At 60.4% G+C, this 13,514-nt stretch overlaps 1 protein-coding gene across 2 annotated transcripts in view; it reads right to left on the bottom strand.

Annotated features, from left to right (window-relative positions):
• Positions 1-1,138: 1,138 nt before the first annotated feature.
• EHD1 (EH domain containing 1) overlaps positions 1,139-13,514 on the bottom strand; it is a 22,284-nt gene continuing 9,908 nt past the window's right edge. For both annotated transcript variants that reach the window (XM_073883510.1, XM_025878685.2), the window contains 3 exons: positions 6,156-6,568; positions 3,559-3,723; positions 1,139-3,188 (listed from right to left, as the gene is read on the bottom strand). In XM_073883510.1, coding sequence (XP_073739611.1) covers positions 2,664-3,188; positions 3,559-3,723; positions 6,156-6,568 — 1,103 coding nt within the window. In that variant the 3' untranslated portion in view covers positions 1,139-2,663. The remainder of the gene's footprint in view (positions 3,189-3,558; positions 3,724-6,155; positions 6,569-13,514) is intronic.

Raw genomic sequence — 13,514 nt, 5'->3', positions numbered from 1 at the left:
TCAAGGCCCTGGGCTGGAGTGACCTCGTTGGACCTTCAGTGTGGGGTTCTCAAACCTGAGTCTTTAGCACAGACTTTGGGGACACAGCGAGCTTCCCCGCCCCCCCCCTTTAAGATTTTGTCAGAGAGAGAGAGCACAAGCAGGGGGAGCAGCAGGCAGAGGGAGAGGGAGAAGCAGGCTCCCCGCTGAGCAGGGAGCCGGACATGGGGCTCAATCCCGCAGACCCTGGGATCATGGCCTGAGCCGAAGGCTGACCCACCCAGGCGCCCCTCAAGCTTTTCCTTTTTAAAGGCTGCTTTCGAGAGCCCGTGTTCTGGAGTCGGGCAGACTGGGTTTGAGTCTCCCAGCTCTCCCAAGTCTCCACTCCCTGGCTGTGAAATGGGGAAAAGTGACCTCCTAGGTCTTGGAGGTCAAGGCAAACCTTCTGAGTGGTAACGGGAGAGCTGGTGGGCCCCCCCACTAGCTGGGCCACTGGCCATCAGACCAGGCGCCTGCCACACGAGCTGCGGCACACAACCTGGCCCTCCAAAGCCACGGGCACCTCTTTGTGCTCTGCCGTTTGCCACACATGGGCCAGCCTGGACCAGTCTCCACCCAGACTGCACCTCGAGTATTCTACCTTCCAGGGCGTATCAGCTTCCGATTTGCCACCCTTCCCTCCCCTCCGCTGGAACCAACAGTCCCCGGACCCTCGCAGGCCCCACCCTTCCCAATTGTGTTTTTGTCGGTGCTGGTGTGCCTCTAGGCCTGTCTCCAAGTCACCCTGGGGCTAGCGTGGAGCACACTAAACCCTTGTCTACTTGACCCCTCCTGGTGCCCCCCATCTGCCCGAGGCAAGGGAGGGGGCCCAGGTTGGAGAAGATGTGAAGGTGGGAGAATGTGGGTACCTTCTCCCCCAGCCCCTGGGGGGCCAGCCTAGCCTGTCCCCAGAAGTTCTCCTGACTTTACCCCTTCCCACTCCCCGAGAAGGCAGTGGCTGCCACCCAGCTGAACATCGCAGGGCAGGGACCACCACCGCACCCCGGCAGGCTTGCCCATCGGTCTCTGCCGGCACCTCGGCCTTCCACATGCTCTGCCAGTGTCCCAACAGGCGCTGTGTGGGGCAGGTCCCTGGAAGTGACAACTAAGCACTGAAAGCTTCAGCACAATTAAACCTTCTTTTAATGCAAGAAAAAAAAAGCGGTCTTTGGTTGCTTTTTCTTCCCACAGGCAAGTGGGGATGAGCCAGGACACCTCACAGTGACTTCCCAACCAGGAGGCTGCCTCCACCCTCACCTAATACTGCACACAATGCTGGGCCGAAGCCGGCCGCAGGTAACGCAAACGCCGCAGAGGCCCGGGGAGCAGCCCTGGAGGGCGGCGGGCGGGGGGGCTGGTGGTGCCAGAAGAGGTCCACCGGAGTCCCTGAGACCTACCCTGGGAGTGCCTGGTGGGAAGCGTGCTCCCCCCACCGCGGTTCCAGCAGGGAGCCGGTGAGTGGAGTGCATCCCGGCCCTCCGAGGCTGTGCTGGGTCCCGGCCCCCCCCGAGGCTGTGCTGGGAGAGCCCGGCCAAGGCAAAGCTGATGGGGCAGCCTGCCCTGGCTGCTCACTGCCTCCAGTCCCTCGTACCTCAGCCTGGAGGGAGGTTATTCGAAGGGCATCCAAGACGTCCGCTGCCCCGCTTTGCTCAATAGGAGGAGAGAGCTTCCACGGGGAATGAACGGCGGTGCAAGGAGAGAAGGGTCGGGGTTGTCCCTGGTCTCTGCTGTCTGGACACTAGGCCTGGGCTGGAGCACCAAGCCAGGCCAGACTCATGAGGGCCCACCACCCATCCAAGGTGGGGGAGGAGGTACACCAGAATGTTCCAGGGGGTGAAAGGGAGAAGCAGAACACAAACCGTGGCGTCACCGACAGGGTGTGCTCTGCACATCCAACAGCTCCTGGGTGGAGCTGCCCCCTAGTTGGAGTGTGAGAAAGCAGACAAAAATCACAGCTTCTGAGCAAGAGCTTGGGAAGTTACTGGGAAAGTCGGTCAAGTATGAAAGGTGTCACTTTACAGAACAAAACTAGCTTATGTTTTTCTGGGAGATGTTCTCACATCCCCCTCATCCCTTGGACCTCATAAAAAAGGGAGCTGGGCTTGCTTCTGTGACTGTCAAGCTGGGGGGTGGGGGTGCGATGTGAGAGCAAAGAGCAGGGCCCGTGCATGGGGGCCACCGGGGAGGGCAAGGCGGAAGGCACCAGAACCAGCTTAATCCAGGAGCAGGGCGAGGGGGCAGAGCTGGACAGGGAAGGAGCCAGTGGCTCAGTGAAGCAGTACTCAGCTCAGAAACAAACTGGAATCCTGGGGTTCCTGTCTACACACGGCAGCTGCCGGGGGGGGGGGGGAGGGGGGGGGGGCGGGGGGGGCCCGTGGTTTACCGCAAGGGTGGAGGGGGGGGGGGGGGCGGACAGGGGCAAGAAAGAACGCTGCCTCTAACGTTATATATTAAAAATATCCATAGTTCTTGTGCACAAAGTTCCATCATTCACATACAAGTGTATCGCCCACCTCCCTGCTGGGCCCGCGAACGGCCTGAAAAGAAAGATGGCGGTTTTCCTTTGTAAGAGCTGAGGCAACTCTGCTCAGTCTTTCCGGCCCCTCGCCGCCCCCTAGTGGGCCCGGCCGGGCGGGGCGGGGCGGTCACTCGTGCCTCCGCTTGGACGGCGGGATCAGGTGCGGGGGCAGGTCGGCGGGTAGCTCGTGGCCCTCCAGCTTGACTTTGATGAGGTGGTTGGCCAGGGCAAACTCCTCGTCATCCAGCAGCCCGTCCTTATCCACGTCGGCCAGCTTCCAGATCTTCCCCAGCACGGTGTTGGGCAGCTTGGACTTCACCATCTCCTTCTTGGCATTGGCGCCCGTGATCTTGCCGTTGACAGGCGACAGCGTGTAGAAGATCTCATCGTAGGTGGGCTTGTCCTTGCCCACCACCCACTCCACGTCGTCGATGCCCTCGCCGGCCCCCTCGCCGTAGCCGTGCCCGAAGGGCCCGTTCATGGTGCCGTCGAAGGCGCCGCCCTTCACAGCCTGAGAGGGCATCAGGGACTCCTCCTGGCGCACCATCACCATCAGCCGGGCGATGTCGTTGGCCAGCATGTCGTCCACCGTGTCCAGCAGCTTGGGCTTCAAGGCCTGGAACTTGCTGAAGTCCTGAGTCTGCAGGAGCTCCTGTGGTGGGCAAGGGAGGGGGAAGGGCTGGGTCAGGTGTCCACAGACTCCAGGCAGAGTGGCCGGAGCAGGGGGTCCCGAGCCACAGAGCCGGCCCCAGGTCACGCCCCCACCGAGGCTTGCCCCTCGGCCTTGGCTCCCCAGTCTGTTTAGTGGAGATGGGAACAATTCCTTCCCTGAAGGGCTGGCGGGGGGGGGGGGGGAGGGGGGGGAGCCAGGATGGTGCTGGAGGGCCTGGCGCCCCGCCCTTTCCCCACCCCTGGGGGTGAGTCACCGCATTCCCCTCTGCGGTGTCATGGCCGCTGAAGTCAGGGGCTCCCAGCTGGGAGGCCCCATCCCAGGGAGGGCGACGAGCGGGGGACAGCCATACCTGCATCTTGCGGAGGCTCGGGAAGTCCCCGGGGGAGATCTGATGCTCCCGCTCGATCTTCTGATAGATCTCTCCCAAGTTGTTCACCAGCTCCTTCTTTTTGCTCTCTTTCCCGAACACGTTGGGCATCTCCTTCTTGAGGGAGCTGATGATGTAGGCGTGCACCTGGAGAACAGGAAGGGGCACCGTGTCGAGAGGGGGCCTGCGCCGGGCTGCCCCAGAAGACCAGGACCGTCACGTCACCGGGGACCGCCTGAAGCAGTCCAGGACCCATGCTCTCTGGGGCGCCAGGTGCAACCCCAGCTTCCTGTCCCGCGGCGGAGATGCAGAGCCCGCCATCCCACATGCGCACACCGGTGGCCGCCGACGTCGAGTTCTCAAAACCCCAACACAGCCCGAGTTCTGCTCAGTGTATCACCCGGACAGCTCGGCGTGAGTAAGGACGAGGAAAACCACATGAGGCTTCACCCAGATGTTCTGAAGTTTATCTGAGCTCAGTACCTTACTTCGATGTTTGCCAGCGAAGGGCGGCACACCCTTCACTTCCCCATGGCGGGCTGGTAATGCTGGGCACCCTCCAAGGCCACGGGCCCTCAGCGCCCTCTGCCTTGCCAAGTAACGTCTGGGCGTGGAGGGCTGCAGCCGGCCAGCCTCCCCCTCCTCCCCCCACTGCCAGCTCTGCGCCATCGAAGCCCCTCCCCCGGCCTGACCCTGTGTGCGAACGGCCCGAGGGCAGCAGGTCTGTCACAGAGCATGGCAGCGGCCCCTCTGCCCATCACGGGCCCGTGCAGGTTGGCACAGAAAGCCGTTCGCTCCAGGAAAAGGAAACAGCCTGGAACCGCAGGTGCGGGACGGGCCGAGATCGGAGGCCCTGGGGTTTTCCAGGCATGGTGACTCAGGGTGCCCGGAAGCCAGGCGGTTACACACCATTTCTGCAGATGAACGGGGAGCCCGCCCTTTGTTCTGTCCCCAAAGGAGGCTCCGCGAGGGCATAGGCAGCCCTGCTGGCAGCGGGGGTGGGGGGGTGCTGGCCAAGGAGGGAGCAGCACTGCCCTTCCCTGCAGCCTGGAACCGGGAGGCCAGGAGCCAGTGATGCGGGTTTTCTCACGGGGTCCCTCTCAGAACCAGCTCCCCACACTGGGAAGCTTCCAGAAGTGAGAGAGGTGGAAGACCCCAGAGCAGAGTCTGCAACCTCACTGTGCATACAGATCCCCAGACGGTTCAGGTGTGTGGGGTGGGGCCCGAGGGCTCGCGCTTCTAGCACGCTCCAGTACGGTCCACGAGCACTTTGGTAACCAGCGTGGAGACACAGACTGGGGTTAGAAAATGAGAGATCAGTTCTTTTTACTCAAGACGGTGAGCATCAAAATGCTACCTGACTTCAGACCTCGAGATGGGTGTGGGGCGGCCTGAGCCGCTGTGTGTGGCCCACAGCGGACTCGCAGAAGCCGGAGCTACGCTCGGGCGGCTGGCTCCCGGAGGCAGGAGCGAGGGCCGCAGGGCTCCTCCTGGCTCTCCCCGGAGGGGGCCTGCCACCTGCAGAGGAGGCGCCACTCCCCAGGCCTTTACTCGGGAGCCCGGGGTGACCGCTGCACCAGCCACAGGATGCCTTCCCTGAAGCCCTAGCCCCGCACCCACCCCCCCCACCCCCCCAGCCAGGAGGCAGCTGTGAACACCCCTGCCCTCCGCGGCCACTTCATCAGAGGAGCGGTGATGCACTGGGTCCCCGCTGAAGCCGAGCATGATCCACGCATGCGCACGGTGGCGGCCTGCGGACTTCTCCGCGCGGGCTCACGACGTGCGGTCGCGCTCAATCAGGGGGTGTTCTGCCCCTCTGCGTCTGAGGGGCCCGCTGGGGGCATGAGCCTTCTCTCCCAGGCCCAGCCACACCGGGTCTCCCTGAAGTACGTGGCCCGGAGCTGAGATTCCAAGCTCTTGAGCAATCCAGCCGCCGCCAGCAGGTACCAAGGGAGGGGCCGGATGGTTTACGAGACCTCTGGGGGCTGAGGCCGCCCAGGGTTCTCCCTCGGCCCACAGGCTTGCACCCCATCTCTCCACTAGCTCCTTCCTGTCCTGGCTTATGCGTCAGCACCCACCCGTGGCCTCCCAGTCGCCTGCTTCTGCGGCATCCCACGACAGGACAAATAACCGTGCCTGACTTCCCTTTACATGTGCCGCTTTCCCGGTACCACTGGTGCGCGCTGGAAGGGCAGGGACTGTGCGAGTCAGTCCCCCTGTGTCCCCAGCACCCCGCACATGCAGAGTGCTCAATCAACAGGCCTGGGAGGGGAAGCCGATGAGGACCGCACCCCCACTGGCTCCCCACTTCCCAGGCCACCCCTTGGCCCAGTGTTCCCTTCCCGCTTAACGTCGGCATGCATCAAGAAGACTCAGTTGAGCAAGGGCCACAACCCATGGGTGCACAGAGGACCCGTCCCCGTCTAGACACAGGGCAACATAGGTGTGGCTGTAGGTCTGTGCGGATGGGTCTCGGGCATCCCAAAAGCCATGGCAGATCAATCCTGGGGCCCCAAGTGCCAGTCCCAGCCCCCATGGGCCCTACCCAGCAGGGGGCCCTGCCCCCACCCCCAGTCTACCTTGGCCAGCCGTGCCCGCTTGATCAGGTCATTGAGCTTCCTGAGGGCAGCGTTTCGGGGCAGAGACTGGATGTCTTTGAAGAGGTCCTGCTCCTCCGCCTCAAAAAGCTTGCGATTGTCAGGGATGAGGAGCGGGTGGGACCAGAAGGAGCCGATGTATACCCTGACCACCTCGGGGGTGTTGATGATCTTCCCCAGGGACCACATGAGAGCCCCATAGACCCGCATCAGCTGCTGGGTCTCGATCTGGTCTGCTTTGTTCAGCACCACGCGGATCTTGTCCTCATGGTTCTTGAGGGCCTTGATGACCTCGGAGAACTCGTCAGAGATGTCCAGCTTGTGGGCATCGAAGAGCAGGATGATGCGGTCGACCCGCTCGGCGAACCACTCCAGGACGGCAGCGAAGTCGTAACCTGCAGGAAGAGTGGGGTGAGCTTGGGGGCACCGGGGGCCAGGCTGCTCTGAGAGCTCTCCTCCCTGACCCGACCTCGGACTTCTCAGCCTGGTGTCATTTAAATTTCCACCATGTGCCTCACGGGGCCAGCACAGCACCCCGAGGGCAGGGGCGTCAGGTCCCCCCTATTTCTGTACCCACCCGATACCCTCGCCCAGCAGCACCTGGCACGGAGAGGTGAGCCACAGATAAATAATGCACGAGAAGTCACAAAACCCAGGGGCGCCTGGTTGGCTCAGTCCATTAAGCGTGTGCCTGAGGCTCGGGTTATGATCCCGGGGTCCTAGGATTGAGCCCTGTGTCGGGCTCCCTCTCTCCGTGGGGAGGCCTGCTTCTCCCTCCTCCTCTACCGCCCCCGGCCCTGCTCATCCTCGCTCTCTCAAATAAATAAATAAAATCTTAAAAAAAAAAAAAAGAAGAAGAAGAAGAAGAAGTCATAAAATCTGGGCTCTAAAGTGGCTCAGACCAGGGCAAGAGTGAGGAGGCGGAGCCCAGCAGCGTGGTGAGAAGAACAGAGACTCGGGGGCTGCCGATGCCAGCTGGATGCCCTTACACGACAAGGACAGTAAGGAACAGCTGGGACACCTGCAGCTGCTACTCGTGGGGTGCTCGTGCTGGGCCCCCCTTCTCCAGGAACCTCACTTATTCTCCGCAACAGGGGTTGGCAAACTGCAGCTGGCCCATCACCTGTTCCGTAAATAAGAGTTGGTTTTGTTTTGGGTTTTTTTTAAATTTTATTTATTTATTTGACAGGGAGAGAGGGAAAGAGAGAGGGAACACAAGCAGGGGGAGCGGGAGAGGGAGAAGCAGGCTCTCCGCTGAGCAGGGGAGCCTGATGCGGGGCTTGATCCCAGGACCTTGCGATCATGACCCAAGCTGAAGGCAGATGCCTAACGACTGAGCCCCCCAGGCGCCCCCCGTAAATAAGAGTTTTAGCGGGATACGGCCACGCTCCTCCGTACCGTCTGTGCCTGCTCTTGTCCACAGCAGCAGAGTTCAGCCACGGCAGAGACCACAGGCCTGCAGGCCAAAAACATTAACTCTGACCCTTCAGAAAAACTTCCCTGGCCACTGCTCTACAACAAGCCTACGAAATGCTACACACCACCATGCCCTCTCTAGGCCTTAAATGCGTCTCTAAAACGAGGTAGCTGGACTAGATCACGTCTAGCTCTTAAGTGTAGGCTACGCGGTCTCCCAGCGTCCAGTGGAGGCCCCTTGGTGGGCGGGGCCATCAGCAGCAGAGACCACTCACTGTAGTTCTTCCCTTGACAACGGTCTCAGGGCCCCCCAGTTTAAGGGGCCCCCCAGTTTAAGACCGCATTTTCTAGCCTCTCCTGCGGCAGAAATGAACAAGGTCTATGAGACCTCTGTCCTTTTCTCCCTTCCTGAGGAATGAAATGCAGATGTGATAGCAGGGGCTGGAGCAACCACCTTGAGTTCAGAGATGAAAGCTGAACGTTCAGGATGGCATGGACTGTTATTTTCCACCCAACTAGCTGATATCTGGTTTAAGCCAATGGATTTTGGGGTCTCTCCAACAGCAGTTTAACCTAAATCCTATTTCACAGTCATGCCTCCTTTTAAAATGTTTCCACTTCTTCCACGGCCCCCAGAAGAAGTGAAGGTTCTATTTCTCATCTTTTATTTATTTATTTTTTAAGATTTCATTTACTTGAGACAGAGAGCACAAGCCAGAGGGAGAAGCAGACTCCCCGCTGAGCAGGGAGCCCGATGCCGGGCTCCATCCCAGGACCCTGGGATCATGACCTGAGCCGAAGGCAGATGCTCGACCTACTGAGCCACACAGGCGCCCCTATTTCTCATCTTTTAGGAATAAAGATGAGGAGACGTAGGAAGACCAGGTGACAACAATGGCCTAAGAGTCTTTGGGAAGCTTGGGTCGAAGCCCCCGAACTACCGTGTCCTCTCCGGCTGAGTCTGGGCAAGCCTCCTCGTCCCTGGGCTCCTCCTTGTTCTTCACCTGCTCCCCACAGGCCACCTCAAATACAGGCCGGGCCTCTTAAGAAGCACCCAATACGCCCCAGAGTGCAGTCAGCCTCCAAAAGTAAGCTGGAGAAGCTGCTCTCATAGAGAAGAGCCCGAGACCCTGCCCAGAAATGGGCCCACCAATCTCGTCCTGACAGCCTGCTCCTGGCTAGCATCCCTTGCAAAACATGCTCACGACCCTCTGACCAAAATGGGATTTAGCCACGCATGATCCAGACTGCAGGTTACAGAAAAGTTAACAGGTAGAGGGGGAGAACAACGAAAAAGGACAGAGTGAACTACCGCGCCGTGGGGGGGGGGGGGCAGCCCTCCCCACCCCTCCGGTAAGGAGCCCGCTGAGTGGGTCATCAGAGTGGTATTCGGCTGCTCCCAGTCCTGCCAAGCCTCCCGGACTGAAGGCAAGTCAGCAGCCGGGCTCCCCAAGAGGCTACCTCCACTCAGGCCAGAACCAGGCCCCCATCGCAAGGGCTCTAAGATAAACAGTTAACACTGGGGGTGCGCCAAGGGGTGAAGGTCTGCTTGGCGGGATAAACATTCTCGCCGCCAGGCCCCCCAGGTTCAAGTGTGCTTCAGAGCCGTCTGTGCGCCCGAAGCCACAGCGTTCCAAGCCTCTCCCCACACTTAAGCACTTGGAAAGAACACAGGCTCTTAAATAAGCCAGCCCTGGATTCGACTCCCGGCGCCGGCCGCTGACTGCGACCTGACCCGAAGTTCCGAACTCCTGAGTTACCATTTCTTCATCTGTAAAATTCCAAAAACAACTCCTCCTCCTCTGACCGTAGGGGGGGATTAGATCAGGTAACACAGGGGGCTCCCAGCACAGGCCTCACAGGCAGGAGGGGCCGAGGGGCTGGGGACAGTGGAACCAGTCAGGAACAGAGAGCCGCTGAAGTTCAGCCTGGTTCTGAGACCAGTGCCCAGCTTTCGTCCTGGGGGTGAGACACCGGAACCTCAGGAAAACCCCAGATTCACTGTTTCTGTTGACTTAGCACGGCAGCCTTGCGACGGCAGCAACAGGCAGTCTGTTCCCCCCACAGCACGCCAGGGAGACAGGGTGCTCCGATCAGAGGCAGCCCCTCAACCAGCCAGAGTTTCTAATGGGGGCGGGGCGGTGGGGGCTGGGCAGTAAGGTCCCGGTAAATGTGAACTTGAGCCTGGGCAGGGCAGCCATCGGCCTTCCCTAGGCCCAGGCAGAGGGTTGCAAACAGCCGGACCACCTACCACCCAACTGTCAGTGCTCAGAGAGTGGGAGACAGCCTGGAGCCAGCACCCAAGGCCGCCGGGTGCAGAGGACATGGCCACCGCCACCATCTCCCCCCTGGCCCCAAGAGCCACAGGACAGCATGCCCAGAGAGACACCCCCAGCAGAAACCGAAGACGGGAGGGCCGAGGAGCAGGCGAGGGAAGCGGGCAGGGAGCCTTTTATGGCTGCCTCTGGGAACGGCAGGTCAGCCCTGGAAAAGCAAGGCCTCAGGAATGAATGACAGTTCCCTCTCAGCAAAAATGAGGCCCAACTCGTCCCCTCGTCACACTGCCTGTCCTCAGACCACCGCACGCTGACGGAGCACAGATTCGCAGAGCTGGGGAGGCAGCGATGCCGGATGCAAGGTGCCTGGAATGGGAATGGGGGCGCCCGGATGGGCTGGGCTCCAGCCCAAGTTCGCTCTGGCCCCACAGTCAGGGCGGCGCACAGGGAGCTGAGCTCACCCCCCAGACTCCTCCCGAAGTGGCCTCACGCCCCCTCCTCCACTGGTGGGGGCCCAGGAGGACTCCCGGAAAGACAGAGAGAGGAGGGGGAGGGGTCCCCAGGGCAGAGCCGAGAACCCCAAGTACCCCCTCCTGCCCCGCCCGCAAACCCAGTTACCCGCCAACACCTCAAGTTGGAGCCAACAGAGCTCTAAGTTCTTTTTTTTTTTTTGCAGGTAAATGAAATTTCCTGTTTATTATGAAAAACGCTCCCACTTTTGGGGAGGGAGACATGGTGGCTGGCCAAGTACGTCCACGGGGTCACTAAAAGGGTCACGGCACGGGCGGTATGATGTCATCACAGGCGTATGACCGCACAGGCCCACCCAGCCCCCATCTGTCCACCAAATCCTCACTCTGGCCTGAGAGATGGTGTCTTGAAAGACGCCGAGGGCTGGACCTGCAGCAGCAGCTGCGAAGCCTCAATCGGGTCTGTGCCCGTGGCAGGGAGGCCGCGGCCACCACTCAGCCCGAAGCGGGGCGGCAGGGGACAAGCGAGCCGGCGCCCCCACCCTCAGCACTGCCCGAGGCGGTGAGCCTCCAGGTTTCCGGACCCACGAGGGGTCTGCCTCGGTGCCAGGATGCGTCTGGCCACTGAATCCACAGCGGGAGGAAAAGCCGGGGCCGTCTCTGCTACGGGACAAGCTCTAGCGCAGAAAGTTCTGGGACTTTGAGGACATTATAAACTAAGCCGGGCACAAAAGGACCAACACTACACGATTCCATGCATCCGAAGTCCGCAGAGACAGAAAGGAGAGCGGTGGGAGCCAGGGGCTGTGGGGAGGGGGATACGGGAGGAGTGGTTAGTGGCTTACGGCTTCCGTTTGGAAGATGGCAAAGTCTGAAAGGTGGACAGTGGAGACAGTCCCACGACACCACGAATGTACCTGATGCCACCAAACCGTGCACGTAGAAGGGTTACCGTGGTAAATCTCAGCGCACAGGCATGCACCGTCGTGGGGACGGGGGAAGAGGGGACAAAGAAGAGTCGCTTGTGCGCTAGGGCCACCCGGCCTCGGGAAGTAAGCACACGGGCCCCGTGGACAGGCCTCCGCTGTTCCCAGCCAGCCTCCTCCGGACCACTCGGGCTCCTCACCAGTCGGCCGGCCTGACAAGAGTCCCGCTCCCCACCACAGGCACAGAGGCGGAAGAGAGGAAGTTGTCACGGGTCCTCGCCCTCTCCTGACACCCTCCAAACACAGGTAGTTCCAGCAGCTGGTGGAAAAGCTGCTTCATACATTCCAAGTTTCTAGAACATCAACAATAGAGGGCTTGTCTGCAATCGACTTTTGTTTCCTGCCATTCAAGCTGTGTGGGCCTTGCTTATTTCTTGCCGTGGCTCCCACCATACACGTTTCCAACCGGTGCCGGGCCCGGGACAGGGGGGCACAGGAAGGCAAGACGAGGATTAAGGAGCTGAGAGAGGACCGACATGGCTGCCGCGCTTCCTCCAGCGGGCACACTCTTCAGCGAAGGACTTCCTTGGGGTGGCTCAGTGGCGAGGAGAAAGGGGCCTCCCCACTCCTAGGTATTTACCCGAGGGAAATTAAGAAACTGAAATCCACCTGTACGCAAATGTTTGTAGGAGCTTTATTCAAAATTGCCCCAAATTGGAAACCCAAAGGCTCTTCAGCAGGCAAATGGGTAAGACATGAGGGTACATACACGGAACGGGAGCAATGATGGGTCGATGCTCATGCTCTCGAATACAGAAAAAGCACACACTAAGTGGAGGACAGGCACGGAAGACTTGTATGGACATTCCGGAGAAGGCAAAACCTCAGGGATAAGTCTCAGGTCCGTGAGTTGCCGTGGACCGGAGGGGACTACAAAGGGGAACAGGGAACTTTCCAGGCTGATGGAAAGACTAGATTTGATCATGGCGGTGGTGGTTACGCAACTGCTTCCTAGAGCCATGCGCCTAACAAGGGCAAAGACCTCTGCAAATGTGACCGGGAGATGGGCAAAGGGCAGGGAAGGACAGATGGACTCTGGAACGAGGCCGGCACTTGAATCGGAACCCTCTCCTTGTCAACCAGCTGCATGACCCCAGCAGGCCACGGCCCCTGTCCGAGCCCGTTTCTTTGTCTGTAACGGGAGGGTGTTAAGTCTCTAACGTGCGGGGCTGCTGTGGGCAGCAAGGGAGTGCCTGGCACACTGTAAGCACTTGGTAAATGTTTGCTCTTATTTACACAGAGGAATTGTATTTCGGGCTCAAGGAGCGCAGATTCTGAGCGGTGCGTAGGCGACGACCACTTCTCACGCTCGAAGAATGCCTCGTACCACCAAATATAAATGGAACGTTCGCAAGCGCTCACACAGCTGCTCGAGCCGGCTGTCGACTCGCGGCCTCGGAACGCACAGGGGCCGGGCGCCGGCTGGTACCAGTCCTCCGCGGGCGGCGGCCCACACCCCTCGGCAGAGCGCTGCATTCCCACCAAAGGCTCGGGCCAAAAGCTGTCCAGGGAACCGGGGGGGGGGGGGGGGTGGGGGGGGTGAGAGGGAGGCTTGGAGGAGGCTGGGGGCCTTGGGAAGGGAAATTCCGGCTGACTCAGTGTTCCCCTAGCCTCTGGCCTCCTCGGGATGTTAGTCAGAAAAAGGTCTTTCTAATCAGTCTGGGAATCCCTGGATTTTTGGGTGTCTGTTTGTAATTAGCTGACATTGGCTGAACATGTCACTGAGCACTAGGTACTAGGGCAAGGGGTTAGCACATGGGCTGCAGTAACTCCCCAGGGTCCCCGGCTCCTAAAGTATTGCGCTGGGGCCTGAACCTTCTGTCATCATCTGTACTGTGGGCGCTGGGAATCCAAGACGGATGCAGCACGTGGCCTAGCCCAAGGCCTGCAGGCAACCTCATGGAGCATTCTAAGGGCTGCAGAAAACCCTGACCTGGATGGAGGGCTTTTAGGGGTGGGGCAGCTCCAGAGGTAGTCAGCACAGGGGTCAGCAGGAAGGGAGGGCTGCCCACAGTGCAGCCCCATCTCGGAGTCAGAGGACTCCGTTCTGCACCTGGAAGGCCCTACCTGCCTAATGGGATGGCTTCCAGGCTTGGAGGGAGCCTGGGAACCAGGGACAGTCAGCAGGAGGGCAAATGAGAAGCTAGGGGACCAGCCAGCCTCGACCAGGGGTCCTACACCCACCCACAGAGG

This window comes from Callorhinus ursinus, unplaced genomic scaffold (assembly GCF_003265705.2).
Source record: "Callorhinus ursinus isolate GAN/ISIS: 27379988/994484 unplaced genomic scaffold, GSC_fseal_2.0 scaffold51, whole genome shotgun sequence".
In the NCBI taxonomy this organism is placed as follows: Eukaryota; Metazoa; Chordata; class Mammalia; order Carnivora; family Otariidae; genus Callorhinus; species Callorhinus ursinus.
Note: the sequence above shows the minus strand (reverse complement) of the source record. Positions and strands in the feature narration are given on the sequence as shown.